Source organism: Rhinolophus hipposideros, assembly GCF_964194185.1.
Source record: "Rhinolophus hipposideros genome assembly, chromosome: 14".
Taxonomy (NCBI): domain Eukaryota; kingdom Metazoa; phylum Chordata; class Mammalia; order Chiroptera; family Rhinolophidae; genus Rhinolophus; species Rhinolophus hipposideros.
In genome coordinates this window covers 26,678,185-26,701,017 of record NC_138060.1, presented here as the reverse complement: position 1 = coordinate 26,701,017, position 22,833 = coordinate 26,678,185, and the positions used below count along the sequence as shown (strand labels likewise).

The 22,833-nt window shown below is 42.8% G+C and overlaps 2 protein-coding genes across 8 annotated transcripts in view; one reads left to right on the top strand and one right to left on the bottom strand.

Annotated features, from left to right (window-relative positions):
• The window catches only part of RAF1 (Raf-1 proto-oncogene, serine/threonine kinase), a 60,087-nt gene extending 58,314 nt beyond the window's left edge, over positions 1 to 1,773 (top strand). For all 6 annotated transcript variants that reach the window (XM_081071993.1, XM_081071991.1, XM_081071988.1 and 3 more), the window contains 3 exons: positions 224 to 355; positions 472 to 606; positions 828 to 1,773. In XM_081071993.1, coding sequence (XP_080928119.1) covers positions 224 to 355; positions 472 to 606; positions 828 to 971 — 411 coding nt within the window. In that variant the 3' untranslated portion in view covers positions 972 to 1,773. The remainder of the gene's footprint in view (positions 1 to 223; positions 356 to 471; positions 607 to 827) is intronic.
• A 54-nt stretch (positions 1,774 to 1,827) lies between these two features.
• Positions 1,828 to 22,833, bottom strand: part of MKRN2 (makorin ring finger protein 2) — a 38,298-nt gene continuing 17,292 nt past the window's right edge. For both annotated transcript variants that reach the window (XM_081071994.1, XM_081071995.1), the window contains exons 2-8: positions 16,072 to 16,200; positions 14,855 to 15,036; positions 13,336 to 13,640; positions 11,890 to 12,104; positions 10,123 to 10,233; positions 3,440 to 3,584; positions 1,828 to 3,262 (exon numbers count right to left, since the gene is read on the bottom strand). In XM_081071994.1, the coding sequence (XP_080928120.1) occupies positions 3,125 to 3,262; positions 3,440 to 3,584; positions 10,123 to 10,233; positions 11,890 to 12,104; positions 13,336 to 13,640; positions 14,855 to 15,036; positions 16,072 to 16,200 (1,225 nt within the window). In that variant the 3' untranslated portion in view covers positions 1,828 to 3,124. The remainder of the gene's footprint in view (positions 3,263 to 3,439; positions 3,585 to 10,122; positions 10,234 to 11,889; positions 12,105 to 13,335; positions 13,641 to 14,854; positions 15,037 to 16,071; positions 16,201 to 22,833) is intronic.

Here is a 22,833-nt window from a genome sequence, read left to right as displayed (position 1 = left end):
TTGGGTCTCCTGGAGGAAGTTGGCGATTAAGAACCATGTTGAAGCATAGCTTGGAGGAGTCGGGTGGTGGGAAGTGCCTGATCCCAGAGCTCGAATTAGCCGGAGCCTGAGGGTGTCGGCCCTTTAGGGAAGAACTGTAGAGGGCAGAGGAAAGGCCAGTGGAGGGGAGCCTGGCCCCCATGTGTGTGAGGCCCCCGTGGTGATGAATGCGCTTTGTCTGCAGGCCCCCGAGGTGATCCGAATGCAGGATCACAACCCGTTCAGCTTCCAGTCTGATGTCTACTCCTATGGCATTGTGTTGTATGAGCTCATGACGGGGGAGCTGCCCTACTCCCACATCAACAACCGGGATCAGGTATGTGGCCTGCCGCTCAGGGTCCCCGCGCCCCACTCTGGGAGCCGCGGGAGGGCTGCGAGTCACAGCTTCCACTGTGGATCCGCCCCTGCCCTCAACTCGCTGCTTTCCCTTAGATCATCTTCATGGTGGGCCGAGGGTACGCCTCCCCAGACCTTAGTAAGCTGTACAAGAACTGCCCCAAAGCAATGAAGAGGCTGGTTGCCGACTGTGTGAAGAAAGTGAAGGAGGAGAGGCCTCTTTTTCCCCAGGTAAGACTTTGCTCAGGGTGTTGGCACTGATGAAAGTAAAGCAGTTCTTAATGACAGAAATGAGGGAAGTGTGTTTTTTCTTTAATAGGGAGGGGCTCATGTTCTCCGCAAGATGGTAGAGGTGGGATGGGGAGAACAGCCTGTATCTGAACTGCTGGTGGAAAGCTGCTGCTGTGGAAACACCGAGACCCACCCGAGACCTTTTTGTGGCTTTGTTTCAGATCCTGTCTTCCATTGAGCTGCTCCAACACTCTCTACCGAAAATCAACCGGAGCGCTTCTGAGCCATCCCTGCATCGGGCGGCCCACACTGAGGATATCAATGCCTGCACGCTGACCACGTCCCCAAGACTGCCTGTCTTCTAGCTGACTTTGCACCTGCACTCAGGCCATCAGGGGAGGAAGGGAAGTGAGCAGGCACCACCTTCCTGCTCCCTTTCTATGGGAACAGAGCTTGTTTTCCGAGAAGCTGCTGCTAAGGACCTCCTCGACTACTCACAGGGCCTTAACTTCACGTTGCCTTCTTTTCTACCCTTTCTGGCCCTGGAGAAGGAAGCCATTCGCAATGCTGGTTTGTCCTGCTCCCTCCCTGCGTCCCCCATGCTCATGAGCTGAGCCTTCTCAAGATGCACGACTGGCGGCTGGTGGCAATACGCAATCTGGGGCCCCATCTGTTGGCTAAAGGAGTATTTTTAAGGCAAAAAAAAAAAAAAAGCACTCAGAGGGGACATGAAGGTAGCAGGCAAACCAGCCCAGATGGCGCGACACATGGATTTTGAATATCAGCTCCTATAAGGATTGCTTATCACAGGAAAGACTTTTCTTCAGAGATAGTGGTGTGGCGCCAAACAGGTAGTTTTGCACATAATGCACCAAACAGCCCAGGACTGTCGGGACCCGGCCGCCTGAAGGAGTCTGCTTTGGTACTATGGAACTTGGGTTTGGGGACACTTCCTTTTCGTGGAGGTCTCCAGTGCATTTGGGATGGTTTCCAGAAGAGGCGCTTGGCCTGCCCCTCCCAGCCTCCGCCCTCTCAGGGAGCAGTCTTCCATCATGCTGAATTTTGTCTTCCAGGAGCTGCCCCCATGGGGCGGGGTCACCCGGCCAGCCTTGTCTCAACAGTCACATCATGTGGCAAGGAAGCCAGGAATACAGGTTTTCTTGATGATTTGGGTTTTAATTTTGTTTTTATTGCGCCTGACAAAATACAGTTACCCGATGGTTCAATTATGTTATTTTAATAAAATAAATTAAATGTAGGCTTAATGCTGTTTCTTCCTTTCAGAGTAATGTTGAGCTCACAGCTTGAACTCTCTCTTTGTTCACCCTCTCTGGAGCAGGACTCAAGAAGCAGGAAATGGGCCTAGAACCTGGGAGTGAATTTAATTCTGCCTTGTCCTATGCTCTTTGTCACCTTCCACTAAAGACAATAAAAATTATGCAAAAAGCACTCTAACCTCAGAACTCAGGTAAGAATAGACCTTTTTCTACCCACATTTTAATGCATTTTACAAAATATTTGGTATCTATAGCTGTTTATAAAAATAGATAATTCAGGCTCAGTGAGTTCTGATTCACAAGATTATGCTCCTTCAATTAAAATCACAACTGATGACAGAGGACTCATACTCAGTTCTCTTCAGGACCACTGCAGGTCCATTAAATGTTTACAAAATTGCAAATCAAAGCCAGGCTTTACAGGTAACACTAGATGGCTTGGGCAGGAGCCAAACACAAGCGCACGTGTGCACCAATGTCTGGGTACCATGCCTGGCGCCCGTGCCCACAGGGGAGAACAGGGGACATGTTCCTGCAGGCACGTGTGCAAGGCTCCCTCGCATCGTGGCCCCGACACCAGAAACAAGGGGCCATACCTCTGCTTTGCCACCTGTACTTCCTGCTACTTCATAAGCCCCCTTACAGGGAAGGTGCTTCCCAGTTTCCTTTGCTTACTGAATATATAGCAAGACTCCTGCTTTGATCTGGGACACTGAAGAGTCCTAAGTCGACTCTTATGCTCAGTGTGCAGTGCCCACTTTATCCTGGAAAAGCCCTGTACAGATCAAGTTTTGACCACACACTAGTTAAAGGACACTAGAGAAATTCACTATAGAGGAATCTTTTTAGGGGTGTCCTTTGGTAAGAAAAAAATCTGCTTTAGGGACAACTGCAAGCTGACTATTTCTAGGGAGTTAAAAGCTCATAAAGGACAAGAGCCAGGCTGGTTTTAAAAGCAAGCAATCAAAACAGTCTAGTCTGGCTGGTTAGGTGGTCCCCCTGAGGAGCTTGAGGTGCAACTAAGATATCAGCTATAAAAGTAGTGACTCCATATACTTGTTATTTTATATCTTTCACTCTTCTCATGGCTGTAATAATGGAGAATGCGTGAGACCACGGTTAAATACAACCCCACTCAAATCCAAGCAACACGTCACGTGTGCTGCAGTACAGGAAGCTCTGCACGTCTGGCCGGGGCAGGCTCAGCCGGCAGAGCCCACACTGCGGGGCGACCCCGTGCTTCAGGGTGCTGAGGACTCCACGCCCGACAGGTGCATGAAGAGGTCCCCAAGCTCCGTCACGTCCACATCGTCAGTGCTGGGGACGTGCTGGCTTTCTCGGTTCTCGATGAAATCCCACAGCCGCACTGAATTAAAGAACTGCAAAAACAGTGGGCAAGCATGCCCGGTTATTATAAAGAGCAACGTTAAGGCGCGGGAGCTTTTCTCCTTTTGCCTATCCCAGCCCTGGCTGCCAGTGATTAGAGGAAGGGCCAGGAGCAGCGTCCGGAAATGCCCGTGGTGAGTGTGCCTGACTAGAGACGGCCGAGTCCTTACCCTCACGGTGCCTTCGGAACTGAGCTGCTTCCGAGGTTTCTCAGGCTCTGCGAGCCGCCCATCAGGGTACGCATGGCGGTAAAGACACTTGCTTCCAAACGGGCAGGTCCCCTTGCCTTGCTCAAAGTATTTACAAGCTTTTTTCCTGAATAGCAGAAAGAAGAAAATCAAGATGGTGGGAGAATCTAGGGTCCAGACGAAGCACTAGCTTCCTCCATCCTGCCTCCAAGGCCAGAGCCAGGTCATCCTCACGTTACAGGCATTGGACACTGACTTCTAAGCGGGATAATAATCCCAGTGGCACGTGGCTTCACACAGAACCTAACCTGAGTGGGGACTTTGGAGCCTGCAATGCTCCAAAAGGGAACCTCAGGCTTGATCTCTCCTCTGCGCCAGCTGTCATGGGCTCCCCGGTTCTGAAGCTGGACTATTGGCCTCAGTGCCGAGTCCCCAACGGGAGCTCCACCCAGGGAGGTTTCCCTCCCTCCTGGCGAGCAGTGATGTCAAGGTGACCCCAGGAAGCCCGACAGGAGTCACAGGGAAAGCAGTGAATTGAGCAGCTGCCTAAAGTTACAGGTCTCACCCCAATTTTCCTTGGTCTGCACCCTTGAGCAGGGGTACTTAACTACAGACCAGTGTGTTTAAATCAGAAAGGAAAACATAGGTCTACAAAATACAAGTATCAAAAAGTTTTAAAATTCCCCTTATCTTTGAATTGTACCCACAGACCTCTACGTTAAGAACCCCCGCTCCTGAGGAAAATCACAACCTAAGAGAGAATTCCCATTCTTCTTGCTCCAATGAAATTTTCATAAATGATCCCAACTTGAAGAGATGCCCCCAAATCCAGAGGGCCACCTGGGAGTGTTCAGGAAGGGAAGGTGCAGAAAGCAAGCAAATCACAGCAGAAAGGAGGGCTGCTGCCAGGGCAGCTGGGGTATGTGACGGTGGCAGGTGACAAGGACGCAGAACTCGCTGATTCCAGCGTTTCTCAGGCCAGTGCTGAAGGTCTGAGACCTCACCTCAGAGCAGAGCAAAAACAAGCTCCGACTGTCCAGAGCGAAGGAGCACCTGGCCGGCCGGGTGCCACTCCCACCAGGTCTGCTTCCAGCACAGGCGGCTGGCGAGCAGATTCAAGCAGAGCTGTGGGGACCACACACCATCCAGGCCCCTTTGCCCCGAGGTTCTGAGCAGAGCTTCAAATGACTGCTCAAGTGGTGAGCTCTCACCAGTGTGCTGGACATCGGCTTTAACAAACTCATCAGGTTGAAAAAATTAGTCTACACCCCCAAAATAATTGTTCTTTTTCTTTCTCCAGCCTTATCTGGTCACCAAAGACAAAAGCCTCCAGTTCACACCCCCTTTGTTCTCAGCTCGCACATCCAACTGTCTGCTGCTGACACAGCACCTCCCCAATCAAGCTGTCCTTTCAGCTCCCACACTGTTGACGCCATTGGAGGTGCCATCCTGTGCTGCCCGCCTGTCAGACATTTAACTGGCCCCCACCCACCAGAGGAGCTTCTCAAAACAGGGTGCAGTCACCTGTTTTGCACCCTTAGACTTCAGTCCAGTCCATCTGCCCCTGTGGGGGTAGGTGCTACCACATCCTACCTGTTTCAGCCCCCCTGATCACTCCCACTGCTCCCCAAACAGGAAATTTGTACTGTTCTGCACCCATGCCTTTCTATTCATCCACTTCCAACCTTTAACACCCAGGGAGAGGCTATTCAGGCTTCATGGCTTTCCCTGACGCTCTCACCCAGGTGGATCGAAATGCTTTTTCTGTTGTAACATCTGGCTTGGGCCTCTGATGAAGAATTTGTCACCAGAAAATGTTATTGCCCTTTTGTAATTTCCCATGAAATTATCTTACTAATGTCTACTGCATAGCCCCCACTGGTGCTTAGAAGGTGCGTGGCCCATAGACGGTGCTCAGTATTTGTGGAGTGCATAAAAACAGTCACCAATGGAAATTAAGGCCAGGAAAGACCCAAACAACAAGGCGAATTTTCAGGCGGCTCCAGCAGAGCTCCTTCCTACAGGTTAGACCCCTCTGCCTTGCCTCGCCTGCCCTCTGGTGGACACAGGTTAACATCACACAAGGAAAAATGGTAAAACAGGAAAATATCAAGCCTTTAGTATGTGATATAAGCAACTTAAAGGAACCACTAAAAAAAGTAACATACAGTTCTGCTTTTAGTAAGCTTCTACCAGACCTGAGTCTCCTGCAGATAACTAGAAACAGAAATATTTTTAAAAGACACTGGAGAATGAACAGCAACACGAAGATTCTTCAAAAGATTAGACACCTGGAAGAATGGAAAGGCAAGAGGTGAGTTATCTTAGGAAAAAAAGCTTTTAGCGTAAAGCAGGTCAAAGTCGGGTGTCTATGCAGGGTGGCTAAAACTGCAGTGGAAATATCCAGTCTTGCTGGCCTGAAGAACCAAAAGACAGAGTTGGAGGAAATCAGCCCCTGGAAAAAGCAGTCCCACAGAGAAAAGGGCCTGAGGGAGTACTCCAAACACTGTGCATTAACTGCCCAAATCTCTCACCCCCACTTCAATGCCCCAGGATAAAAGAGCCGAACTGATATTTGAACTGCTGCTCGAGTTTGAGTCTAAATGATTTACTATTAAGTTCAACATGACAAAGATTTCAAAGCAGCTACTATAAATGTATTCAAGATGATGAACAGAGAGGGGGGAAAAATGGGACAATATGAAAACATCTATCACATGTAATTCATTACAATCGAAATTACCAAGGAATTCTAATCAGAACCTGTAAGGTGTAGTAATAAGCTCCTAGACATTGGTCTTGGCAATAATCTTTGGATTTAACACCAAAAGCAAACGCAACAAAAGCAAAAATAGAGCAGTAGGATTATCTTAAACTAAAAGTTTCTGTACAGCAAAGGAAACCATCAACAAAATTAAAAGGCAACATACTGAAAGGGAGAAAATATTTGCAAACTATCTGATAAGGGGTTAATATCCAAAATATATGAAATATATGAAATATAAATCATACTTTAATAGCAACAACAACAACAATTCATTTTAAAATGGGCAGAGGAGCTGAATAGACATTTTCCCAAAGAAATACAAATGGCCAACAGGTCCATGGAAAGGTGATCAACATTACTAATCAGGGAGCAAATCAAAATCACAATGAGATACCAACTCACACCTGTTAGACAAGGTATGGTCACTCCCATGTTCACTGCAGCATTAGTCATAATAGCCAACGTATGGAAATAACCTGTGTCAGTCAACAGATAAATGGATAAAGGTGGTGTGGGGTGTATGTATACAACACAGTATTATTCAGCCTTGAGAAGAAGGAAATCTTGTCATTTTGTGGTACCATACAGTCTTTGTTTGACTCTGTCTGGCTTGGGCACTATGCTAAGTGGAATAAGCCAGACAGAGACAGACAAATACTGTATGGTATCACTTATATGTGGAATCTTAAAAAAAAGGTCAAACTCATAGGAACATAGCAGAAAAGCAGATGCCAGAGGCTGGGGGTGTGGGGGAAATAGGGGAAAATAGGGGGAAATATTGGTCAACTGCTTTGACCAATAGCAGTTGGTCAAAGGCCTGATCATAGTGGAACAACATTTGCAAAGGTCTAGAAAAGAAACAAACTAGAATTGAAAGAGGAGGCAAAGATGGAATAGGTCTGATCAGATCAATATATTCAATGAAAATATCCTTTATGAATGAAAAGAAAAGCTATTTCTGATAAATAGAATTAATCACTAGCAGATCAACAAAATGTTAAAGGCAGTTCTTGAGACTGAAGGGAAATTACACCATTTGGAAGGAATTATGTATTAAAGAAAGGGCACTGGAAATAGTAAATATCTAAGTAAATATAAACAACTTTTTTTCCTCTTTAAAAAATACACAAGCTTTTAAAAGCAAAAAGTCATATTACCTTGCACGGTTCTAATGTATGTAAAATATTACATTATAACAGTAAAGTTGCAGGGTATAAAATCAATATACAAATATCAGTTGTCTTTCTATACACTAAAAATGAAATATCAGAAAGAGAAATTAAAATAATCCCATTTACAATTATATCAAGAATAAAATACCTCGGAATCAATTTAGTCAAGGAGGTAAAAGACCTATACTTGGAAAATTATAAGACGCTGATGAAATAAATCTAAGACACAACTAAATGGAAAGATACCATGTGCTCACGGATTAGAACAACATTGTTAAGACGTCCATGTTACCCAAAGCAATCTACAGAGTCAATGCAATCCCTATCAAAATTCTAATGGCACTTTTCACAGAAATAGAAAAAACAACCCTAAAACTTGTGTGGAACCACAAAAGACCCCAAATAGTCAAAGCAATCTTGAGACAGAAGAACAAAGTTGGAGGCATCACACTTCCTGATTTTAAGCTGTACTACAAAGCTCATCAAACAGCCCAGGTACTAGCATAAAAATAGACACACAGATCAATGGAACAGAGAACCAAGAAATAAACCCACATCGATCTATATGGTAAATCTGTGACAAAGGAGCCGAGAATACACAATGGAGAAACAGTCTCCTGAATAAATGGTGTAGGGAAAACAGGACAGATACATGCAAAAGAATGAAACTGAACCACTTTCTTACACAATATACAAAAATCAACTCAAAATGGATTAAAGACTTGAATGTGAGACCCGAAACCATAAAACACAGCGAGGTAATAAGCTTTTAACTATGAGATGAACAAGGTCTGAGGATATAACGCAAAACATGGTGATTACAGTTGATAACGATATCACATAACTGATATTTGCTATCAGAGAACTGAAATATTCTCACCAAAAAAAAAAAAAAAAAAGACATGAGGCGACGCTGTTAGTGAACTAGACGAAAGGCATCCTTGCACCGCGCATAGCCAGGCATTCTATGCACTGTAAGTACCTTACGGTTTTGTCAGTTATATCTCAATAAAGCTGAAATTTAAAAAATTACATTATTATGCTGTATGCGTATGTAAATATAATGTATATGTATAAAAGATGGTAATGAGGTAATAGCATATTATATAAGACAGTAGGAATATGAATTATGACTGTGAAAAAATTAAGAGTGTATTGTAGCTCTGAGAAAAAACATGAAAAAAAGAAGCTTAAAAAAAAAACTAAGTTAAAATGGAATTCTAAAAAATATTAGAATAGCCAACAGAAACAGCACAGGTATCCAAAATGGTACAGAGGCGTTTGCTTTGCACAGTTCTCATCTGCATATGTTCAGTTACCATGTGCTATGGTTTGAATGTCTAGCCCCCTACAATTCATGCTGAAATCCTAATGCCTACATGAGATTAGGAAGTGGGGCCTTTAGAAGGTGATTAAGTCGAGTGTGGAGCCCTCAAGAATGGGAGGTTCTTATAGACCCCTCCACACATAGGGACAGTGAGAAGGCACCAGCTATGAAGCAGCAAGTGGGTCCTCACCGTTCTGTGTCGCCCTTTGTTTCCCAGTGATAAACCCACAAGATATTTTACAAAAATGGATAATTGAAAGGAAAACTGGTCAACAAAGATGGACGTGCAGCAAAGAAATGGGAAGTGGTGATGCTGGAAGTGAAATCTGAATCCTCACCTCTCCTCTCACACCCACACCAGATCCATCAGCAGCTCTTCTCCACAGATCCCGCATCCAGCCACTTCTCAGCACCGCCACACCTCCTGCCCTGGTCCAAGCCACTGTTGTATCTTGCCTCGATTATTGCAATAGCCTAACTGGTCTCCCTATTTTCAGCTTTGCCTCCTCTTCCAATATACTGTGCATCAGCGAGAGCGATCCTGTCACAGTATCAATGGTTTCCGTCACTCCTCCGAGCACCTGCCCATCTCATCCAGAATAAAAAGGCTCGTCCATCCAATGACCTACAAAGTCCTACAATTTGCCCCCACCCCACCCGTTGCCCAGCCGTGTCTCCAGTTCTCCCCCAATTTGCTCCTCTCATCCAGCCATTCCCTGCTGTTCTCTGAACAAGGCAGACTCGCTTCAGTCTGTCTTTGCAATGACCACTCCCTCCATTTACAATGTTCTCACAGCAGCATGGCTCACTGCCTCACCTTCTCTAGGTCTTTGCTCAAATGTCACCCCACTGAAGCATTCTATGATCTCCCACACTGAAATTGCAATCCCTGCACTTCCTGTCCCCGTTGCTGGGGATATTTCACTCCTTACCTCTGACCACCATCTACTGTATAATATTTTCCTCATTCATCTTTTTTGTTTCTTATTATTCTTATTTTCTTTCCTTCACTAGAATGTAAATCTGTGTGAGGTCTGGGATTTTTGTCTGATTTTTTTTCATGCTGTATCCCCAGCAACTAGAAAAGGCCTATCATACGGATCGTCAATTGACATCTGTTGAATGAATGATCACAGATGACAAGTCGACCTCAGCACTAGAAACAGGATTTCTACGGGATACTGCTTAGCTTAAAAACTAAGTAGGTCCACTGCATCAGGGCTTTGCTCATCTCTGCATCTCCACAGCCCAGCGTGATGTCTGAGAGGAGACGCGGAGTGGCCTCAGGCCCCCAAGACCACAATTTGGGGAGAGAAGGGCAGGCTCTGCAGGTGACGGCAAAGGCAGAAACAAGAGCCCAGGCAGGCGCCAGGATCATGCCTGGACTCAAAGCACTTACCCCATTCCCTGCTTGAAAGCTTCAATCAGCTCGTTCTTTTTATTCTGATCTTCTACCCAATATACACTTGGAATTACAAACTCTGAAATCACACGGCATTCTGGACAAGACCTGAAATAAGAAGCAGGTTAGTATGGAAGAGAATAAGTTACAAATCCTGTGCGCACTCCACCACTAAACCTCTTGCTCAAATGTGTGACCACTCCAAATGTTTCCTGACCAAACCTTATTTACTGTTAAAAACATGTTTTTCTCAACAATAAAAAGACCACCCATTTTTAAAATGGGCAAAGGATTTGAGTAGGCATTTCTCCAAAATGGCCAAAAAGCACAGAAAAAGTTGCATAATATCATGTTATCAGGGAAATGCAAGTCAAAACCACAAATAAGATACCACTTCACATCTACTAGAATGTCTGTATTAATCAGAAATAAAGACAATAAAAAGTGTTGAGGAGAAATCCTCATACACTGCTGGTGGGGATGTAAAATGGTTCAGCCATTCTGGAAAACAGACTGGCAGTTTCTGAAAATGTTAAACATATGTAACTCCCTAGCTATCTACCCAAGAGAAATGAAAACATGTCCACACAAAAACTTGTACGTGCATATTCATAGCAGTATTATTCATAATAACCAAAAGGTGGAAACCCAAATGTCCATCAAATGATAACAGATAAACAAAATGTGGATATCCATACAACGCAGTACTATGTGGCCATAAAAAGGACGCAGTGGTACATGCCACATGGTTGAACTTTGAAAACACCACGCTAAGTGAAAGAGTTAGCCAGATACCAAACGGCCAAATATTGGAGGATCCGATTTATATGAAATGGCTAGAATAGGCAAATGCACAGGCCAGAAAGTGAATTAGTGGTTGTCAGGAGCTGGGAGGAGGGAGGGACGGGCAGTGACTAACAATGGAGGTTTCTTTCTGAGTGATGGAAATGTTCTAAAAGCAGGCTGTGTAATGGCTGACACCTCTATGAATGTACTAAAAAACCACTGCACTGTACGCTTCTATCTCAATAAAGCTGTTATTTTACCACACAAATATGACTTTGGGCAAGTTACTTGGGCTCACCATACCTGTTTTCTCATCTGTAAAATGAGAATGACGACCATAGGTCTGAGAGAATTATAAGTTAACGTGTGTAAGGAGTTTCTAAAACAGTGACATGCAGTCACTTCTCAGTATGACTTAGCTCTCCTCCCCCAACCCTGTCCCACTGTAGAATGTAAGAATTGACATATATGTCAATTGTATTGCAATAAAGCTGGAAAAAAAACCAACAACCCTGTGTTGGCTCCATAGAGTAGATCCTGTGTATGAGACATTATATGAAATGTTTTATATGCTTTATTCCATTTAATCCTCAAGTAACTCTATTTTACAGATGGAAAACAAAGAAGCTTAAAAAAAAGAAGGTCAAAAAAAGGTCAACAGGCAATTGGCCTAAGGGCAGAGCGCGAAGTCAAACAGGCTAGTGCCATTAATACCTCATCACACAGACACCCCTACTGAGTGTCCCCCCAACACCTTGAAAGCTTGGCAGAACTGTTACCCCTACTTCAAAGGAAAAGGCAGTTGGGCTCAGGAAGGGTGATGATGGGCCCAAGCTCATTGGCCCAAGGGCCAGGAATCAGCAGTTGGCCTCTGCACTGAAACCTCTAGAAGACAGGGAGGGCGTAAGAGTGCATGGAAGAAGCTCTCCGGTCAAACTTTCTCGCTGCTTCCACAGCTGAGACTCAGGCTGTACTTACTTAATGATTGGGTTCTCAAACTGCTTGGCACACCGCCACTGCCGGATACAGGACAAGCAGTATGTGTGATTGCAGCTGGAGAGAATGCCGAATCTCCTCTCAGAAGCAGATGCCTTCTCGAGGATCACTTCCATGCAGATACTGCACACTTTGTCCTGACTTGCCTGGAAGGCAAAGGCCTTCTCCATCTCGTGTTCGAATGTCGACATACAGATCTGAGAGAGAGGAGGGACACCTTAGGTTCTGGGCTGCCCGGGCGCAGCTGCCAGCCACACTGCCACCACCAGGATCAGGAAGGAACATGGACCATGGCTCCTTAGGCGAGGCCCAGCAATCCCTGGAGTCAGGACACAAAGCGCTCTCAGACCACAGAAAGGACTTCAAACCATCACTGGCCCAGCCCCCTGCTTCACCTCCAGTTGAGAGCTGAGACCACAGAGGTCCCACAGGTTAGACGACTGCTGTGGGATCACAGAGTTCCGAAGGACTGGGTGGGAGGGACCCTGGTCTCCTGCTTCCTCTGGCACCAGCTTTCCCTGCTCTGAACCACAGTGATAACAGAGATGCCGAACAATCCTTAACTTGAAACGTCAGGCTGGTAGTCTAGAGTCAGAGGTAAGCAGCGTACTTCTCAAGAGAACAAATTATTGCATGAATTAATTTATTCAGGAAGCAGGTCCTGAATACCTTCCATGTACAGTACTGTGTATCAATGAAGAGTCCGAAGCCCTAGATCCTGCCCTTGGGAGCTCACGTTGGACACAGATAGGAGATAAGTCAACAAGCCGTACACCACCTCTACACACCTGGGTGGAGAGGAAAGCTAATTCTGTGCCCACCTCAACCCCCTGGGAAGACAACGGAGGGCGGCAGACTCCGCCCCCACAAGCGAGGCCTCCTCCTCACCCGCTCCACCTGCAGCTGTGGGCTCCTCCCCTTCTCTCTTACCCACCTTCAGAGCCAAGTACCTAGCACAGAGCCCAGGGTGAGGCAGTGCTTCCTACACACTACCAACCTGGAAGGTCCCTTCCAACACTTGGCTCCCCAGACTCTATGATCTGGGCTCCTGGAATTCTCCAGAACTCAGCTTGGCTGGATCACAGCCACAGTGATATGTAAACTTAGAGGGGGAGGGTGGATGTATCTCTGTCTCTGTCTCACACACACACACACACACACACACACACAGCTCCTGAGGTAGATTTATTCTCTGAACTTTGCATTAGCTTTCTGTTTCTGATACCTGTTCCTTTTTTATTTATTCTACATAATCAAGAATTGGCAAAATGACAACAGAAAAAAGGCTTGAAAATATGGTATAAAAATGCCAGGTACATAAAGCAGGTATTATTGGCAGAAAGATGCTTGCAGAAATACCAACCATTTTGTCACTTAGTGCACTTCAAATTTCTTAAAACGAGTTTATACAAAGGCTTGCAACTTTACCTTCTCATGAGCTTTCCTTTGCTCTGGGTCGAAGGGGTGCAGGACTCGTAACCGACAGATTTCACACACTTCTCCATGCAGGTAGATACAAGTGTCCCCAAATCGGCACTCCCCAGCAGCTGCATAGGGGCAGAGCTGCTCCTCGCTGCTGTAGGAACTGCCAGCTTCTAAGTCATCAAGGCCACTCCTGATTGCATCTAGGTAGGAATGTGGCTTCATCTCTGGATTGCTCTGGGGTTCACTGCCACCTCCCGGATTACTCATCACACTTGGGTAAGCCTTTTCTTCAGCCATACCAGAGAGATCTTAATACAAAACACATAACACAAATAAAAATTGGCCTAACCATCCCGGTAAGCAGTAAGTCAAAACCTAACAGATTAAGCAACTCTGACCTCGTGAATTCCACTCTGGGGAACATATAGGAAAAAACAGACCAACAGGGAAAAATAAAATGGATAGTATAAAATGTTCCTAGTGACATTACTTATAATAATTTAAAAAACCCATAATTGGCAACATAGGGAAATAACAAAACCGACTATGATATATTTATACAAAAGGACACTAAAGTTGCTATTTAAAAACGGCAAATATGGCAATATCAACATGTGGACCAGTTAACACTAATATATATAAACACACACACACGCACACACACACACGTGTGTGTGTGTGTGTGTGTGTGTGTGTGTGTGAAAAGGAATTTAGAATGAGGTCAATAGAATATAGTGGATGACTTTACACAAGTAAAGTTACTTATCATTTTAAAGTAAACCAGAATGAAAATCTGGAGCAAGTCTTTGGGTCCTGAGGTCAAGGTTAAATTGCCCGATGGGCCCTCTTCTCACACCTGGAGCGTTCCCCTTCCCATCACACACACTTCCGGCTTTTTTAGAGGGGACACGTTTGACTGGATTGATTACTTATTTGCTTAGGATGGAATTTGCCTTATGCTGCACAATTCTGAGAACTAGAAATCCCTTCACAGGCTGAGGACTAGCCAATAAAAACATGTATGATTTGTAGCCTTCTTCCTCCCCAAACACTTTTCCAGGGTACAGACCACTCCCTAAACCCCAACATGGTATTCTGTTACCAAAGGTGCAAACTAAAATGCTTAGCATAAGAACTAAGACTATGAAATGACCTAGAAGTCTAACAGTGATACATGCTCTTTATCCAAAAATATGTAACTTTGTAATAACAGCTTGGTGCTTCTCAGAACTGGGCAACTACCCTGTGCAGATGGCAGTTACATGCTGACAAAAAGGTCCCTGTTTATATGCTGCCAAGGCTTGGGGCTTAGCCCAGCCTTGGGTACAAAGCTGAATGTATCATCTGAACACTGTAGCCAAATGAAGTCTATTCTCAGGGCAGGTCCGGTGTCTCTACATTCGAACACCTTGGAGGGACATTAGTTAGCAGTATTCGTGACAACAGAAGGCCAGAAAGGAACATCAAGAACAAGCAAGACTGCTTTTCAAATAGAGGTAACAAAAGGATTCTGCTTACTCACTTCGGTCTCTAAGTACCAATGTTCTCTTTTCACGTTTCCCAGGCTCATGTAAGTTAGTTTTCACAATAGATGCAGTGAGGTCGGAAGGGGGCTGAGGATTGTGGAAACCTGGGGAGGGCACCCCGTGGGGCACGGTGCCCACAGCACCACCAGCTGCAGCAGAGGGCCTTGTGTGGTCATATCTAAACAAAACACACAGCAGATGCTTTATGGGCACATACAGTCACATGCCTCCTACCCTGCCCAGAGTGAATGGAGTTGGAGAATGAAACAATCTTTTCCTGTATTTAAATGATAAAAGGCTTATCAATTAGTAAGAACTGCCTGGCAATGCAGGATGAGTGGTACCTTGCTGTCTATCACCTACCCTTAAGTGTCTTTGTAGAACTTGAGTGGGACAGACATACTGCCCCAGACCACACAAAACGACCCTGAAAATTCTAGACAGATGTTGATCTGAAATCTCCTGACACCCAATCCAGTGTTCTTTTGGGCAGGCGTCTCCACAGTGTTCACGATGGACAATGTAACAACTGGAGACCAGCCTTCCCCCTGCTGTCTCTCTGGGCATCCACTGGCAGGGGGAGGGCAAGCTGGCCAACTTCCGTCATCCCCCAACTAGCCAGAGGAGGCACTGGAGGGAGCTTTGCAGTCCAGGAAGAAACAGAGCAGTGCTTAACTACAAAAGGACAACAGGTTTCTAGAATATTTTTAGAAGCTACAAAAGTTGCATACAGATGGGAATGGAAAAAAAGGAGACTCCCTATGCACATAAATTACTACACGGATACTCCCAGCAAAAAATTGGAAGCCACTTAAATATCCAATATAGGAATACTTAATAAAATGATGGTCCATTAACATCATGAAACGTTATAAAATTACAGTTAGGAGATAAAGTAGCAGCATAGGAAAAAGCTTATGACACGTTACATGAGGAAAAAAGCAAGATACAAAAATCTTACGTATACTATCAGTGTAATTTTACAACCAGAGCCTCACAAGAATAAGGCCTGAAAAGTGATTTTGAAAAATCAAAATTAGAGGGTACTGAAATTGAGGTTTCCAAATTATTTGCCATGCTTTTTGTAATGTTATCATATTACTTTTAAATTAAAAATTTCCCCTCATCAAGACCCATTATCCAAAAGAAGGATCTGAATCTCCAATAGTATTTAACTCAATTTAACAGTTGGGGGCAGTTGTGGGGTTCTTACCTGCAACGAGTTCCATAGGCGCAATAGCCCTTCTGATAGTATTTGCAGATGGTGGATGGCTTGCTGTTTGCCAAATCATGTGAGAAGAGGCACTGGTTTCCTTCCCGACACACACCATGCATGAAATACCTGAAGAGACAAACAGAGGCATAAAACTTTTAGAAGCACACTTTGCTTAATAAAATTACCATAATTTTGAACCTAGCATACAAATAACTATTATGCACATATTATGTATCAAGGCTCTATTAGGTACTGGGGATTTACATTATTTCCTTGATTCTAAGTGACTTTAGAAGTACCACAACTAATTCAATGAAAGATTTTCCAGAAGAAAAATGATTCTATTAAATTTCTATTTTAAGATATATCCTCTTGATTTGAGATATGTTACATATGTAAAATATGAGCCTCATAATTAAGAATATATTCTCTGAAAAACTGCTCTCTCATGAAGCTTACCGAGTATGCTCGGAATGGAGTCGAAAAGACCCGAGCCCAAGATCCAGCCGTGCCAGTATGAGCGAGTCAAAACCAACTTCCCTGGGCCTTGCTACCTTTATCTATACAGGGAGAATTACACTACCTACTTCCCTGCGTTGTGGTGAGGATCAAATGAGATAGTATAGCACCAAAAGACATATATAACAATGTTCCACTGAGCCGTTCAATTCTGGCCCTGACAGAATAACTGGGAGGCCTTCTCCTTCTGTCCAGCCCAAGCAGGGAGACCTGGTGGAATACTCAGAGCAAACAGTAAAGAGGCCACAGGCATGCCTTTAGTGTTAAGGGTAAACAAGTCCTAAAGTAACAAGTATTTTAGATACACCCTAATAAAGCTTAAAAACAAGAAAAGAATCAATCTGATAGGAAATGACTTACTGTCAGCAAAAACACTTTTTTTTTCTTCTTTTTTTTAAATTAGTTTCAGGTACACAAGACAAAGTAATACTTAGACGTTTATCATTTATATCCCTCACACTGTGTGAACAAACCCCCTCCCCCCATCCACTAGTCCTCTGACATTGAAAAACACGCTTTAATGCTCTTTGAAGGAAGACAATAAAATCCAAAAGCTCAAAAACACAATGTTTGGCATTCAATCAAAAATTACTAGACATGGTAAGAAGCAGGCAAATATGCTTTCTCCACAACCAGGAGGAAAATTGGTCAAGAATAGAAATGACAGATATGGAAGCAACAGACAAGTACTTTAAAAACATCTATTATAAATATGTTCAATATGCTGAAGGATTTAAAGGAAAACGTGAATCTAGAGAGAAATAGAGGATATAAAAAGAGCCAAATGGAACTTCTAGAAATGAAAACTACAATATCTAAAAGGAAAATTATACTGTATGAATTTAGCAGTATATTAGACACTACAAAAAGATCTCAGAAAACTTGAAGATGGCAATAGAAACTATCCAAACTGGAGCACAGAGAGGACGAAAGAAAGAACAGATTTTTGCTTCTAGCAATGAAGGAGTATGGAACTTGCCCTACAATGTAAAAAACTAGAAAACAGACCAAAATTTATGAAACAGCTGTTTTTCAGACACGGACAAAAGGCAACATAAGACTGGTCCTTGAGAGAAGGGAAACAAAGGAGGTGAGTCCCAAGTTCAGCTTGGCCTCCCGCCTGTAGGCATATTATGGACCTCGGTGCAGAGAAGGGAACCCCAAGTAGAGCACAGTAGGTGAGTTGAAGACACAGAGATTGGAGTTCAAGAAGGCGAATGGAAGCTTTTTGAAGAGCTTATAAATAGAATTACACATACACGATTGATTTCTGATTCAGGTGTCAAGGTAATTCAATGGGGGAAAGAACAGTCTTTTCAATAAATCATACTGGCAGGATCGCATGTTGCCTGCCCTTCACGGGCCTGGTGGCTGTGTCACGTCTTCTCTCCTGCTGTGATCTGCACAGGAAACCTAGAAATGGACTCTGTGGCCTTTGAGGATATGGCCGTGAACTTCACCCTTGGAGGAGTGGGCATCACTGGATCCTTAAGAGAAGGGACTCTATAGGCCTGTGATCCAGGAAACCTCGGGAACCTGGCCTCAACTGAGGAGGGGAAAAAAAAGGGAAGATCATGACAATGGAAATCAGTACAAAAACCAAAAAGAGAAAACTAAGAAGTCATATGGGAGACAGATTATTTGAGAGGAAAGTGGGTAGTCGATGTGAAGAAAACTTCAGCCTTAATTCCAAATCTCAATCTGAACAAGAAAACTTTTTGGAGTAAAACCATGGGAATACAGTATGCGTGGAAATGTCTTTCTGCATCATTCGTCCCATAATATGTACATCAATCAGATGTCAAACTGGACACAAGCCATATGAGTATCTGAATTATGGACAGAAGCCATACAAATGTAACATACGTGGGAGAGCCTTCAGTCATTCCGTGTTTTGAAAAACATTAAAGAATACACGATAAGAAAACCTATAAATATAAGGAATGTGGGAAAACTTTTAATTCTTCAAATGGGCACAAGAGGTCTTTTAGGGGGATATCCTAAAATTTAATTGTGATGGTTGTACAACCCTGTAAATTTACAAAAAATCTTTGAGTTGTGAATGAGTGAATTTTATGGTATGTGTATTATACTTCAATAAAGCTGTTAAAAAAAGAAAATTACAACAGAAGGGAGCTGTACTAGGTTAGTAGATATTACGTAAGGTGCACAGTAACCAAATGTAATATTTAGTCCTGGATTAGATTCTGGTTTGGACAAACCAGATGCAAAAGACATTTTTGGAACAAATTGGAAAATCTGAATATAGACTATGTATTAGATAAAATGAAAATTTATTGACATGGAAAGTTGAAGATTAACTTAAAAAAACCAGGTTATAAAACAGTATATATAGTAAAATGGAGCAGCTGCTATGGAAAACAATACAGCAGTTCCTTAAAAAATTAAAAATAGAATTACCATATAATCCAGCAATTTCACTTTTGGGTACATGCAGAAAAGAACTGAAAACAAGAATGCAAGTATTTGTACACCCATGTTCATAGCAGCATTATTCACAGTAACCAAAAGGTGGAAAACAACCCAAGTGTCCATGAACGGATGAATGAATAGACAAAATGTGGTCTATCCATACAATGAAATATTATTTCTCCTTGAAAAGAAAGGACATTCTGACACCTGTTACAAGATGGATGAAACTTCAGGACATTATGCTACGTGAAATAAGCCAGTCACAAATAGACAAATACTGTGTTATATGAGGTCCCTAAAGTAGTGAAATCAGAGACAGAAAGTAGGATGGTGGTTGTCTGGGGACGGTGAGAGGGGGAGTTAATGTTCCCATTGTTTAATGGAACAGTTTCAGTTTGGGAAGATGAAAAGGGTTCTGGAGATGGAGGGTGGTGATGGCTGCACGGTGGATGTGCTTAATGCCACTGAGCTGTACACTTAAAAATGGTTAAGATAGTAAATGTGTATTATGTATATTTACTACAATTAACATTTTTTTAAAAGCACATACAATATGCTCTCATTTTGTTAAAAATTAATTTAAAAATATATATACACATACATATCAGCATTAAACAATCTAGAAATATATAGAATAGCATGTTAAAGGTGGCAATCGATGGTACGGTTTATAATATGTTCATTTCATTTTTGCTGATCTGTATGTACTAACGTTTCTACCAAGAACTATACTAATTTTGTAATAATAAGTGGTTATTTTAGTTTTAAGAAATGATAGGGTGCATTTTCTCAATATGTTGAGATTTGCTTCCTGGCAATTGTCAGTTTGGCTCAAATAAACTCATAAGCTTTCTCTTAGGCTGGATGTTTTTTCATCAACATTACTTGGCATAGTCAGCAGGATTCCAAGGAAGCCCACCCAGGACCACCCTGCGGACCCAGGTTCGGTGCTAGGTACCAGCAGGGGCCCACTGTGCTCCACCGGCTCCTTGCTTCGCATCGGGTGAACTTGGGAATGACTTACAGGAAGCCCTTATTGATAACGCTGCCTCTTATCTGAAAGACGAACAGGGACACTGTGAAGCTGGATATGCAGTAACTTCCATGTTCTAGAAGCTAGCTTCAGAAGAAGAAAATGTGGCAACAAAAGGGGGGACCTCTGACCCCAAAAGATATACCTTAGACCTAGTCAGAAACCAATCTTACCTACAGGAGCTCAATTACCTACACGTCAACATGTACACGAGCGAACGCAGCGGGGTCTTGGAAAGATGATACCATGGAGTAAAGAATATTATTGGAAACCTTCTCCTACTGCAGCCCACAAAGCGCATAACAGATGTTCTATGTGTCCAAAATGTCACCCTGGAAAATCACTTCAGAGGTCCCAAGGACATTTCCCACTTCCTCTAGGTCCATTTGAGGTATGGTAATTGGATTTTATCCAAATGCCACCATCTCAAGGATACAAATATGTGTTACTCATGATTTATATGTTGTGTCACTGGGTTGAGGCATCCCCTTGCAGGAGAGTAACAGCCTTAAAGGTAGGTTATTAAATACATAAATAAATAAATCCCCAATTGGAGAATTCCCTGTGAGTTACACAGTGACTGAGGGACTCATTTCATTGGGCCAATAATGCAATCTATTTGTAACATTTGGCCTACCGTGTTTCCCCGAAAATAAGACCTCGCTGGACAATCAGCTCTAATGCGTCTTTTGGAGCAAAAATTAACCAGAGGGTAAGGGGGATCAAATATATGGTGATGGAAGGAGAACTGACTCTGGGTGGTGAACACACAATGGGATTTATAGATGATGTAATACAGAATTGTACACCTGAAATCTATGTAAATTTACTAACAATTGTCACCCCAATAAATTAAAAAAAATTAATATAAAACCCGGTATTATAATATAATACAATATAACATAATAAAGTGTAATATTAGACCCGGTCTTATATCATAGTAAAATAAGACTGGGTTTTATATTAATTTTTGCTCCAAAAGACGTATTAGGGCTGATTGTCCGGCGAGGTCTTATTTTCGGGGAAACACGGTATTTTACAGCATTTGTATTGTGCTTATCACCCCAGTCCTCTGGATTGGTGGAATGTACAAATGATACAATTAAAACTCAACTAGGGAAATTTTCAGAAGCTTTTAATCTCCCTTGGCAAAAAGCTCTCCGTATAGTGCTTCTTCTCAACCTGAGATACACTCCTTTTGGTAAACACAGCCTTTTCCTCATTAGTCATTGTTCACCCTACGCGAAGGGACATATAACACAATCTTAATAAAAGGAGAAATTCTACATTATTATCAAAGACTTACCAATTAATAATAGCTTAAAGAAATTAATAAATAAATTAGTAACTGATTCACTTCAGTGTGCTCCCGGAAGGCGAAGCCTTCAAAGACCACAACTCACAACCAAGAGATTTTGTCCATTGGACAAGACATCAATTAAAGACTCTCCAATCTCGGAAGGGACTTATCAGTGGACATCAAAGACTCCTCAAGGGTGAGAAGTCACCATCATCAGGAATAGACAGCTATCCCACGACATCAAAAAGGCCCTTATACCTACATAATTGATATTGAACTTAAAAAAAAAAAAAAGACCATTTGTTTGATTGTCTTTACCTGCCTGCTAATAGCATTAGACATGATAGTTATACTTATTCCTTAGGCTTTTCTCAAACCTGTACTTATATATAGTCCAACTATTAATAATTGCTGAAGGTACATAAGATAACTTTTATATTATCAATAATACTATTTTTATGGTTTTGAAATTTAGAAGGAATGTTATTGTAGAAGGAAGAAGAGATGTGTCTGTGTGTATTTTTGAGAGAAGTTAAAAGGAAGCAATTTGTCCTAGTAAGTTGATTATTTCTGAATGAGAAAAAGGGCAAGTGAAGTTGTAGAAAGTTAGTGGGAAAAAATATCAAGAAAGGAATTTTATATATAAATATTAGAACCAATTATGCTCATCTGCTAACTCAACAAAGACTACTAACTTTATTAATTCAAATAGAAGCTGAAGTGGATGTATTTATTTTTTTTTTAAAAAGTCCCACTAAAATGGCTGCTGAGGCACAGAAAATTTATTTATGAAATTCTTACTCTAGAAATTTTTAGATGATAATTATAATTTACATCATTGTGTTCTTACAGCCTTGGCCTCTGTTAAACCTTAAAATTACAGTTCTATTATACAACTAGCAGAAATCAGATAAAATGAATGACACTTGAGTGCTTCCAATGGAAAGTAGATACGCCATATTAAAATACCACCACCAACACCATCATTAAACGGCAACCCATCTCATGGTTAGATTGTGAAGAGGTATATGGTATGTCCTCAAACTATAAATAAATGTTATACTAGGGTAAAATACAGAAAAGAAAGACAGAAAAACTTGGATCACGACAGCATATAGGTTAGAAATGATCCAGTGATTTCTTTTTTTTTACTTAGTGAAGGCCGATAAGACCTGACTGCCTCCCATTTACCCACCTTTCCTTGAGGGAAAAAAAAAAAATTCGGCCTTGACTACCATCCAAAGTTATGGTCTTGTCCCATCTCCAATGGTCACCATTTCAGCAAGACCAATGGTGACACCAAGGCTTCCTAGGGAAGAGCCTTCCTACCATCGTGAGACCACATTATCTAACCAAAAAGTTGGTCTTCAGTGTATCCTTTGGATTGATATGACCTAAAGGGGGAAGTGTGGATGGAAAAGGAGCCACACACTAAACCTGACAAGCTCAGGGGGTCTGGATGGCAGGCGCTACA